Source organism: Hylobates moloch, unplaced genomic scaffold (assembly GCF_009828535.3).
Source record: "Hylobates moloch isolate HMO894 unplaced genomic scaffold, HMol_V3 SCAFFOLD_12, whole genome shotgun sequence".
Taxonomy (NCBI): domain Eukaryota; kingdom Metazoa; phylum Chordata; class Mammalia; order Primates; family Hylobatidae; genus Hylobates; species Hylobates moloch.
The window spans coordinates 9,944,537-9,956,961 of NW_026652287.1; the positions used below are offsets into that span (position 1 = coordinate 9,944,537).

At 48.1% G+C, this 12,425-nt stretch overlaps 1 protein-coding gene across 1 annotated transcript; it reads left to right on the forward strand.

Moving 5' to 3' along the window:
• The first annotated feature begins 10,241 nt into the window (after positions 1 to 10,241).
• Positions 10,242 to 11,287, forward strand: HCAR1 (hydroxycarboxylic acid receptor 1). Its single transcript, XM_032171490.2, has one exon. It carries the CDS (start codon positions 10,242 to 10,244, stop codon positions 11,274 to 11,276), a length of 1,035 nt encoding a protein of 344 aa, XP_032027381.1. The 3' UTR covers positions 11,277 to 11,287.
• Positions 11,288 to 12,425: the final 1,138 nt, after the last annotated feature.

Consider the following 12,425-nt stretch of genomic DNA (forward strand, 5'->3'; position numbering starts at 1 on the left):
GCAGATTCTAGTTGGGCCTGGAAGAAGCAGGAATAACGGCAATGGCTTGAACTATTTGGTGGATGGTGCTAACAGTTCCCTTTGAGGCGGAATCTGAGGACGAGAATGAGAAACTGTTTTTTTTTTAACGTGTTGCTGCTTAAGGGAGTGGGCTTCAGTGATCTGCAGGGTCTCATTCCCTGATAACATCACCGTGGCAGTTCACCACGGAAAACTCTAGAAAGAGAAAACAGCATACAAAGGCCCTGAACCTGCAGAATTCCTACATGACTACAGTGGGCTTTCCTTTGCTCTCTTTCAGCCTTTCCCCAGGTCCTTTACAATGCCACTTGCTTCTGTCTCCTTCTGCCACTGAATTCAAGGTCCCCTGCAAAACAGCCCCACTCTTCCTGGTTCGTTGATATGGACTCCAAATTCCAAATTCCTCAAATGTTCCTTAGATGCCCTACAATCTTAACTTCTCCCATGCTCTTCCCTTTGTCTGGAAATGTCTGTTCCTTCTTTTATTCCCCTAGAAATTTTTCTTTCTTTCTTTTTTTTTTTTGAGAGGGAGTCTCGCTCTGTCGCCCAGGCTGGAGTGCAGTGGCGCAATCTCGGCTCACTGCAAGCTCCGCCTCCTGGATTCACGCCATTCTCCTGCCTCAGCCTCTCCGAGTAGCTGGGACTACAGGCGCCCGCCAACACACCCAGCTAATTTTTTGTATTTTTAGTAGAGACGGAGTTTCACTGTGGTCTCGATCTCCTGACCTCGTGATCCGCCCGCCTCGGCCTCCCAAAGTGCTGGGATTACGAGCGTGAGCCACCGCGCCCAGCCAATTTTTCTTTTCTTTTTTCTTTTTTTGAGATAGGGTCTCAATCTGTTGCCCGGGCTGGAGTGCAGTGCTGCAGTCTTGGCTCACTGCAACCTCCGCCTCCCAGGTTCAAGCAATTCTCATGCCTTAGCCTCCCGAGTAGCTGGGATTATAGGCACCCACCACCACACTCAGCTGATTTTTCTATTTTTAGTAGAGATGTAGAGATGGGGTTTCACCATATTGCCCAGGCTGGTCTCGAACTCCTGAGCTCAGGCAATACTCCCACCTTGCATTCCCCAAGTGCTGGAATTACAAGAGTGAGCCACCACACCTGGCCTAAAATAAAGTTATACCTATAAAATTAAAATATGTGGCTGGGTGTGGTAACTCACACCCGTAATCTCAGCTCTTTGGGAGGCCAAGGTGGGAATATCGACTGAGTCCAGGAGTTTGAGACCAGCCTGGGCAAAGGGCAAGACCTGTCTCTACAAAAAATAATTTAAAAAACCAATTAGCCAAGTCTGCTGGTGCATGCCTGTAGTCCCAGCTACTTGGGAGGCGTGGGAGAATCGCTTGAACCCAGGAGGTCAAGGCTGCAGTGAGCCAAGATCATGCCAGTAACCCCAGCCTGGGCAACAGAGTGGGACCCTGTCTCATAAAATAAAAGCCGGACGCAGTGGCTCACGCCTGTAATCCCAGCAATTTTGGAGGCTGAGTCGGGCGGATCACTTGAGGTCGGGAGTTCGAGACCAGCCTGACCAACATGAAGAAACCCCGTCTCTACTAAAAATACAAAATTAGCCAGGCATGGTGGTACATGCCTGTAATCCTAGCTACTAGGGAGGCTGAGGCAGGAGAATTGGTTGAACCTGGGAGGCAGAGGTTGCGGTGAGCTGAGATCGTGCCATTGCACTCCAGCCTGGGCAACAAGAGTGAAACTCTGTCTCAAAAAAAATAAATAAATAAAAATAAAATAAAATAAAAATATGTGTATACATTACTCTGTATCACCTAATATCATTTCACATATCACCTGTGCTGTGTCTAATTCATTGTGGAAAATATTACTTTAAACTACGTATTCTATTTGTTTTACTTTATTGTTATGTATCCTAGGCCCTCCTTATCTGTGGTTTTGCTTTCCGGGGCTTTCAGTTACTTGTGGTCAGCTATGGCACAAAAATATTCAGTGGAAAATTCCAGAAACAAACATAAGTTTTAAATGGCATAGCATTCTGAGTAACATGACGAAGTCTCTCGCCATCCCTGCTCGGGATGTGAATCCTCTCTTTCCCAGCGTATCTACACTGTAGACGCCACCGACCTGGTAGTCACTTAGTAGCTGTCTTGGTTCCCAGATCCAAAACCCACAGGGCACATAGAACTAGGTGCTGTCTGCAGTTTCAGTCATCCACTGGGGTCTTGGAACATCTTCCCCACAGATAAGGGGGGACTACTGTGCTTGTCTTATTTCCGCGGCTCAACACTCAGCTCCAGGTGACAGATAAACTCTTCCTCATTTGGGTGTCCTGAAGCATCTAGAAAACACTTCAGGTCGCTCACTTCAATAAATATATATATTTCTTGAGACAGGATCTCATTCTGTTGCCCAGGTTGGTGTGTGGTGGCACAGTCTTGGCTCACTGCAACCTCCACCTCCCGGGTTCAAGTGATTCTCCTGCCTCAGCCTCCAAAGTAGCTGGGATTACAGGTGCCCGCAACCACACCTGGCTAAATTCTGTATTTTTTATAGGGACAGGGTTTCACCATGTTGGCCAGGCTGGTCTCAAACTCCTGATCTCAAATGATCTGCCCACCTCAGCCTCCCAAAGTGCTGGGATGGCAGCCATGTATCACCACACCCAGTTCATTTTTCTTTCTTTTTTTTTTTTTTGTAGAGATGGGATTTCGCCATGTTGTCCAGGCTGGTCTCTAACTCCTGGGCTCAGGAGATCCACCCACCTCAGGCTCCCAAGATGCTGGGATTACAGGCATGAGCCACCGCACCTGGCCTTTTCCTTTCTTTTTAAGACAGAATAGTGTTCCATTGCGTGTATAGACCACATTCTGTTTATCTGTTTATCAGCTGATGGACTCCTGGGCTGCTCCTGCCTTTTGGCTATTGTGACGATACTGCTATGAACATGAGTGTACAAATACCTGTTCAAGTCCCTGCTTTCAATTCTTTCAGGCATACATCCAGAAGTAGAACTGCTGGATCTCAATTATTTTTAGTAACTGCCGCACTGTTTTCCATATTTTGCATTCCCACCAACAACGCACAAGGGTTTCAATTTCTCGATGATTTTGCCAATGCTTATTTTCTGTGTGTGTGTGTGTGTGTTTTTTTTTTTTTTTAGACAGAGTCTCGCTCTGTCGCCTAGGCTGGAGTGCAGTGGTGCTCTCTCAGCTCACTGCAAGCTCCACCTCCCGGGTTCATGCCGTTCTCCTGCCTCAGCCTCCCAAGTAGCTGGGACTACAGTTGCCCACCACTACGCCTGGCTCATTTTTTTGTGTTTTTAGTAGAGACAGGGTTTCACCGTGTTAGCCAGAATGGCCTCGATCTCCTGACCTCGTGATCCGCCTGCCTCGGCCTCCCAAAGTGCTGGGATTACAATCGTGAGCCACCGCACCCAGATTTTTTTCTATTTTTTTAACCAATAACTATCCTAATGTGTGTGAAGTGATATCTTATGGTTTTGATTTGGATTTCCCTAGTGAAATAGCAATACTGAGTATCTTAGTGGCAAATGTGTTTATTGGCCATTTGTATATCTTCTTTGGAGATATGCCTATTCAAGTCGTTTGCCTTTTTTTTCTTTTTCTTCTTTTTTTGAGATGGAGTCTCGCTCTGTAGCCCATGCTGGAGTCCGGTGGCACATTCTTAGCTCACTGCATCCTCCGCCTCCGGGATTCAAGCAATTTTCCTGCCTCAGCCTCCTGAGTAGCTGGGACTACAGGTGTGTGCCACCACGCCCAGCTAATTTTTTTATTTTTATTTTATTTAATTAATTAATTTATTTTTTTGAGACAGAGTCTTGCTCTGTCACCCAGGCTAGAGTGCACTGACACAATTTTGGCTCACTGCCAGCTCCACCTCCCGGGTTCATACCATTCTCCTGCCTCAGCCTCCCAAGTAGCTGGGACTATAGGCGCCCGCCACCATGCCTGGCTCATTTTTTATATTTTTAGTAGAAACGAGGTTTCACCGTGTTAGCCAGGATGGTCTCAGTCTCCTGACCTTGTGATCCACTGGTCTCAGCCTCCCAAAGTGCTGGGATTACAGGCGTGAGCCGCTGTGCCCGGCCTATTTTTTAATTAGGTTGTTTTTTGTTGATGTTTTACTTGATTTGTAAGAGCTCTTTGTATATTTTGGATATTAATCCTTTATCACATACATGTGGTTTGCAAATACTTTCTCCCATCGCATGGATTGCCTTGTATATTAGTCCACTTTCACACTGCTGATAAAGACATATCCAAGACTGAGCAATTTACAAAAGAAAGAGGTTTAATGGAGTCACAGTTCCACGTGGCTGGGGAGGCCTCACAATCATGGTGGAAGCTGAAAGGCACATCTCACATGGCCGCAGACAAGAAAAAGGAGCTTGTGCAGGGAAACTCCCCTTTACAAAACCATCAGATCTTGTGAGACTTATTCACTATCACAAGAATAGCACAGAAAAGTCCTGCCCCTGATTCAATTACCTCCCACTGGGTCCCTCCCATGTGGGAGTTATGGGAGCTACAATTCAAGATGAGATTTGGGTGGGGACACGGCAAAACCATATCACCTTGTCTATTTTTTTGTTTGTTTGTTTTGTTTATATTTTTAATGTGGAGTCTCACTCAGTCACCCAGGCTGGAGTGCAGTGGCGCAATCTCAGCTTACTGCAACCTCTGCCTCCCAAGTTCAAGGGATTCTCCTGCCTCAGCCTCCCAAGAAGCTGAGACTACAGATATGTGCCACCAGCCCCAGCTAATTTTTGTATTTTTAGTAGAGATGAGGTTTCACCATGTTGGCCAGGCTAGCCTCAAACTCCTGACCTCAAGTGATCGGCCTCCCAAAGTGCTGGGATGACAGACGTGAGCCGCTGCACCTGACCTCACCTTGTCTGTTGATAGTGAGTGCCCTTTGAGGCACAAAGGTTTTAATTTTGGTGGAGTCCAATTTATCTATTTTTCTTTTGTTCCTTGTGTTTTTGGCATCATATCCAAAAATCATTGCCTTAGTCAATGTCATTAAGCTTTTCCCCTGTGTTTTCTAAGAGTTTTGTAGTTTTAGCTTTTACATCTAGATCTTGGATCTATTTTGAATTAATTTTTAGATTTATTTATTTATTTTTGAGACAGAGTCTCATTCTGTCACCCAGGCTGGAGTGCAGTGGCTGTGATCTCAGCTCATTGCAACTTCTGCCTCCCTGGTTCAAGCAATCTCCTGCCTCAACCTCCCAAGTAGCTGGGTTTACAGGTGCCCAGCACCACGCCTGGCTAATTTTCATATTTTTAGGAGAGACAGGGTTTCACCGTGTTGGTCACGCTGGTCTTGAACTCCTGACCTTGTGATCCACCCGCCTCAGCCTCTCAAAGTGCTGGGATTACAGGCATGAGTCACTGCGCCTGGTCTATTTGTTTATTTTTTTAGATGGCGTCTTGCTCTTGTCCTCCAGACTGGAGTGCAAGGGTGCCATCTCGGCTCACTGCAACCTCCGCCTCCCAGCTTCAAGCAATTCTCCTGCCTCACTCTCCCGAGTAGCTGGGACTACAGGTGCCTGCCACCACATCTGGCTAATTTTTATATTTTTAACAGAGCTGGAGTGTTACCATGTTGGCTAGACTGGTCTTGAACTCCTGATCCCAGGTGATCTGCCCTTCTCGGCCTCCCATAGTGCTGGGATTACAGGTGTGAGCCACTGCCTGGCCAATTTTTTTTTTTTTTTTTTTTTGAGACAGATTCTCACTCTGTGACCCAAGCTGGAGTGCAGTGGTGCAATCTTGGCTCACTGCAACCTCCACCTCCTGGGTTCAAGCGATTCTTGTGACTCAGCCTCTGGAATAGCTGGGACTACAGGCATGCACCACCACGACTGGCTAATTTTTTTTTTTTTTTTTGAGACAAAGTCTCACTCTTGTCCCCTAGGCTGGAGTGCGATGGCGCTATCTCGGCTCACTGCAACCTCTGCCTCCCAGGTTCAAGTGATTCTGCTGCCTCAGCCCCCCAAGTAGCTGGGATTACAGGCACCTGCCACGACGCCCGGCTAGTTTTGGTATTTTTAGTAGAGACAGGGTTTCCAAGTTGGCCAGGCTGGTCTCGAACTCCTGACCTTAGGTGACCCACCCACCTTTGCCTCCCAAAGTGTTGGGATTACAGGAGTGAGCCACCACTCCTGGCCACGACCGGCTAGTTTTTGTAGTTTTAGTAGAGTTGGGGTTCCACCACGTCGGTCAGGCTGGTCTCGAACTCCTGACCTCAAGTGATCTGCCTCCCAACATGCTGGGATTACAGGCATGAGCCTAGATAGATCTAAATTTGGTGCACAAAGGAATAGGGTACCAGAGCACGATCTTCAGCAGGAAGTCCAAGAAGAGAGAGACAGCATCTTCTTGAAGCCCTGGGGTAGAATAAGATCAGATTGTATGTGAAAAACCAGTAGACTTTTGGGGCGGGCGCGGTGGCTCACGTCTGTAATCCCAGCACTTTGAGAGGCCAAGGCAGGCAGATCGCTTGAACCCAGGAGTTCCGGACCAGCCTGACCAGTATGGTGAGACCTCGTCTCTACAAAATAAACAAAAATTAGCCAGGCATGGTGGCATGTGCCTGTGGTCCCAGCAACTTGTGAGGCTGAGGTGGGAGGATCGCTTGAGCCTGGGAAGCACAGGTTGAGAGTAGCTACATTTGTGCCACTGCACTCTAGCCTTAGCGACAGAGCCAGACTCTGCCTCAAAACATAAAAACCAAAAAAAACCCAAACCAAAAAAACCAATAGACTTTCAGAGGAATAGATGCCATTTTTTTCTTCCTTAATCCTCTGCCTTCCAGCTAATTCTACAGTCACACACACATACACACACACACAAAAAAAAAAAAATAGAGAAGAAGATGATTTGACAAGACAAAGGATTTAGAAAAGAAAGGCAGGTGTTGGTCATGTGGGAAAAAAAGGAAGTATTTGTGTTTACAAGAATCCCGACAGTATCTGAGAATGTAGAATGAAGAATATTTTCCATTTGTTAAAAAATCCAGGCTAAGCATATGAAGTACTCAGGGTTACCCCTCTGAACTCATCTTGGGGTGTTTCAGCCTACCATGGTTACCCCTGTTAGTCAGCACCTTATCACAGAATCACAAAGGCCCACAGAGTGAAAGTGGTTACAATGAGCTCTCATGAAAAGTAGGAGTTAGGTGTGGCACGGTGGCTTACACCTGTAATCCCAGCACTTTGAGAGGTCAAGGTGGGTGGATCACTTGAGCCCAGGAGTTTGAGACCTGGACAACATGGCAAAACCCCGTCTCTACAAAAAATACAAAAAATTAGCTGGGCATGGTAGCATGCGCCTGTAGTCCCAGCCACTCAGGAGGCTAAGGTGAGAGGATGGCTTGAGCCTGGGAGGTTGAGGCTACAGTGAGCCAAGACAGAGCCACTGCACTCCAGCCTGGACAACAGAGTCAGACTCTGTCTCAAAAAAAAGAAAGAGAGAGAGGGAGGGAGGGGGAGAGAGAGAGAGAGAGAAAGAGAAAGAGAGAAAGAAAAGAAAGAAAAGTAGGAGTTATTCATCCAGGCTAAGAGTATGAAGTTTGTCTTCAAAGAACTCCTGAATTTGTGGGGGAACTAGATATAGACGTTTGACACACACGTTTATTTATTAGAGGTTATGAGACTAGCGAGTAGGGTGGAAGGAGGAAAGTGGCAGGAAAATCATACTGGAAAGGTAGGTTGGGAACCAACTGTGAAGGACCTTGTACGTCAATCCAAGGAATGTGACCTTCAACCTAGAGCAGAGGTGACAAACTCAAAATCCCACAGAGACTAGGCTTGCCAATGAGGAAAGCCAACCAGATGTAAGGCAATAGGGAGTGGTGGGGACTGTGGCAAACAGTAAAGCTCATTCTCTGTCTACAGGGGCTCATTCTCTGTCTCTACTCTGTCTACTCTAAGCTCCAGCTAATTGTTTCCACGTGGGAGTGTCGGTCCAGTGTGGCCAGATCTTCCAGTGTTCTAAGAGACAGCAGAAATCCAGGTTTCTATAGGACGGCACCAGGTTTTAAAAACATATCAGCCAAGCCAGGCTGGTTTTTAAACCAGATATGGTCCACAGGCCACCATTCTAGTGCCTTGGCAGATTGAAGGGAGCTAGTGAAGATTTTTAAGTGAAAAAAGGTATATGATCATGTCTGTGCCTTAGAAAAAATCAGATTGTTGTGTAGAAGATGACTTACAGGAAATAGATGAGAGGAAGGGAAACCAGTTAGGAAACTGTTTCAACAGTTCAGGTGGGAAGTGACCGCATCTGTGCTAGGGCGAGGCAGGGGAGAACGTGGGTGGACAGATTTGGAGTCCAGCATCCAGTGGGAATAATTTAGCTTCAGTGTGCATCTAGAAGACAGACACATTCTTTCGATGCACCCCCTCTTTTCCACCCCATTTTTTTTTTTTGAGACAGAGTCTCTGTTGCCCAGGCTGGAGTGCAGTGGCGCAATCTCGGCTCACTGCAACCTCTACCTCCCGGGTTCAAGTGATTCTCCTGCCTCAGCCACCTGAGTAACTGGGATTACAGACACATGCCACAACACCTGACTGATTTTTGTATATTTTTAGTAGAGATGGGGTTTCACCATGTTGGCAAGACTGGTCTGGAACTCCTGACCTCAAGTCATCCACCTGCCTTGGCCTCCCAAAGTGCTGGGATTATAGATGTGAGCCACCGCGACTGGCCTCCACCCCATTTTCTTTCTTTCTTTGTTTTGTCTTTTTTTTTTTTTTTTTTTTTGCAATCTCGGCTCACTGCAAGCTCCGCCTCCCGGGTTCACGCCATTCTCCTGCCTCAGCCTCCTGAGTAGCTGGGACTACACGCGCCCGCCACCACGCCTGGCTCATTTTTTGTATTTTTAGTAGAGATGGGGTTTTACTCTGTTAGCCAGGATGGTCTCGATCTCCTGACCTCGTGATCCGCCCGCCTTGGCCTCCAAAAGTGCTTGGATTACAGGCGTGAGCCACCGTGCCCGGCCTCCACCGCATTTTCTAAACTGGAAGCTGAAAGGCACAGGGCAGATTAATAATCCTTAAAGCCAAAGGACAGGAAATTTTAGCGAAGACTCCAGTTTTTTGTGCGGTCTAATGTTACTCCTGATTGCTTTAGAGATGGACTCCTTAATCAACTCCTCCAATCCTCTTCCGCCCCCAGGGGGCAGTTTTAATTGATGGGCTCAGCACATAATTGAAATTAAAAACGTCCGTCTCATGGTGTTTGGCTCATTCAAGCAGCCAATGGAAACTCAGAGCTAAATCTTTGTAAAAGTTCTAGGCTCTGCTTCCCAGCAGAGGGGGAAACCGGCTCCCAAAGAGGCCGTTTTGTGGAGACAGACATCTGCGAAGTGGGCTTCGGATCTGTTTCATGGTCTTGGTGGTTGTGCAACTGGCCACTTGGGTTCACGGAAGGATGCAATGGGCAGGGAGGTGGGAATAGAGCGGGGGAAAGGTGACTCCCGTCAAAGAATTTTTCTAACATCTATCAAGTATCGTGATTAGAACTTTTTTCTCCGCAGACTCCTCCAATTTTTGAGCGCGGTATTTTTCGGCACAGGAAGTGGCCCGGAGGAGCTGCAGAGCAAAGCCTCCCCTCTCTGGCACCGCATGGGAGTGCCCCGTGGGATGAGGGAGAGGACAAGGCAGTCAGGCAAAGGTTAGAGGAGGAAAGCAAAGGCAGGAGCCCAGAACCACTCCAGGAAATGTTTGGATTTCTCCACCAGGAGGGAGGACAAACAAGCTTTTTTCTTGCCTTCTGGGCAGCTTTGTGTGCTCTCCAGCACGGAGTCCGAGGAGGAACAGCGAAGCTGAAAATAAAAATTATTCTGGCGCTGGACCCAATCGCTCCTCTACGGCATCAATCTCATCAGACCCCCCACTCTACCGCCTCTCAGAAATGACCACTTTTGCGAAATTGCATGCATTTCCAAGCTTCATCCGGCTCCAGGCTTGGCCTCTCCGAGAGGCAGGCGGCTTGTGAGACGGGCTCCAAAGAAAAGACCTCCCTGGGTCTCTCATTTCCTGGCTGAAGTTTCTCTTCTCGCTGCTGTGGCAGCATCCAACCCACACACAGGACCCGCATCCTGGGTGATGAAGTCAGACACGCAGCAGCTGGGTGAGTGCTAACGCTCAGATAAGCATCTGTGCCATTGTGGGGACTCCCTGGGCTGCTCCGCACCCGGACACTTGCTCTGTCCGCGCCATGTACAACGGATCGTGCTGCCGCATCGAGGGGGACACCATCTCCCAGGTGATGCCGCCGCTGCTCATTGTGGCCTTTGTGCTGGGCGCACTAGGCAATGGGGTCGCCCTGTGTGGTTTCTGCTTCCACATGAAGACCTGGAAGCCGAGCACTGTTTACCTTTTCAACCTGGCCGTGGCTGATTTCCTCCTTACGATCTGCCTGCCTTTTCGGACAGACTATTACCTCAGACGTAGACACTGGGCTTTTGGGGACATTCCCTGCCGAGTGGGGCTCTTCACGTTGGCCATGAACAGGGCCGGGAGCATCGTGTTCCTTACGGTGGTGGCTGTGGACAGGTATTTCAAAGTGGTCCACCCCCACCACGCGGTGAACACTATCTCCACCCGGACGGCGGCTGGCATCGTCTGCACCCTGTGGACCCTGGTCATCGTGGGAACACTGTATCTTTTGCTGGAGAACCATCTCTGTGTGCAAGAGACGGCGGTCTCCTGTGAGAGCTTCATCATGGAGTCGGCCAATGGATGGCATGACATCATGTTCCAGCTGGAGTTCTTTCTGCCCCTCGGCATCATCTTATTTTGCTCCTTCAAGATTGTTTGGAGCCTGAGGCGGAGGCAGCAGCTGGCCAGACAGGCTCGGATGAAGAAGGCGACCCGGTTCATCATGGTGGTAGCCATTGTGTTCATCACGTGCTACCTGCCCAGCGTGTCCGCTAGACTCTATTTCCTCTGGACGGTGCCCTCGAGCGCCTGCGATCCCTCTGTCCACGTGGCTCTGCACATCACCCTCAGCTTCACCTACATGAACAGCATGCTGGATCCCCTGGTGTATTATTTTTCAAGCCCCTCGTTTCCCAAATTCTACAACAAGCTCAAAATCTGCAGTCTGAAACCCAAGCAGCCAGGACACTCAAAAACACAAAGGCCGGAAGAGAAGCCAATTTCGAACCGCGGTCGCAGGAGTTGCATCAGTGTGACAAATAGTTTCCAAAGCCAGTCTGATGGGCAGTGGGATCCCCACATTGTTGAGTGACACTTAACGAGCAGACCAACCACACCGAGGAACATAGAGTGGTGATTTAGAATTAACTCATGCTAGGGGGTCGGGGGCTTTGAAAATGCTACCCCCCTTTCTTATTGCAAGACGGCTTCATGCACATGAACTGCATCCTTCTCATTCTGTCGGAAATGAAATTCACACAACTATACCTTCTGGGGAGGTTCCAGTTGATTGAAGTGAGTTGGCTGCATTTTCTTATCTGATCACAATGGCAGGGGACAGAATGTGCATGGAGTGGAGCGTGTGTGTGTGTTGGGAGGACGGCTAGGAACTGCACAGCCCCTGTGTAATTTTTGTTGTTTGTTTTTGTTTTGAGACAGAGTTTCGCTCTGTCTCCCAGGCTGGAATCAAGTGGCACAGTCTCGGCTCACTGCAACCTCCGCCTCCCGGGTTCAAGCAATTCTCCTGCCTCAGCCTCCCGAGTAGCTGGGATTAGAGGCACCAGCCAACACACCCGGCTAATTTTTGTATTTTTAGTAGAGACAGGGTTTTGCCATGTTGGCCAGGCTGGTCTCGAGCTCCTGACCTCAGGTGACCCGCCTGCCTCGGCCTCCCAAAGTGGTGGGATCATAGGCGTGAGCCACGGCGCCCGGCCTCCCCTGTGTCATTTTAAATGGCTAAGTAAATGGGTATATGTGTTTAAATGGGGCGTGTTCTCTCTCTTAGGGGGTAGGGGGCAGTTAGCAGCATTTCATATCCTCTGACCTTAAATCATTCCTTATCTCAGAAAATAGAAACCGGGCTAAGTCAATCAATACTTTATTTCAGGCCGAATGAGGATCTTTAGATTGGGATGTATAGATCTATCAATTTTCATCTTTACATTTCTTTGTATACCTGTACATTTTGTCCAAATGTACATCTGTATGTTTGTCATCGTTGTGACTTCCCGGTAGCCCAAGAACAACAACAACAAAACAATCTGCTCTGACCTTCTTCAAATCTTTGTATTTCAAAGAAGGTGCTGAGGGATCTGTTTCCTTGCCCTGGCTTCTCCAGTGGGATGTGCTGAGTCCAATACAATTGCTTTTATAATTGCTTTTGACGATTTGTCATGTGACTGTGAATTGAAATTATTCATTTACTTATTCTCCAAGTATTTACTGAATTCGTATTTGGTGG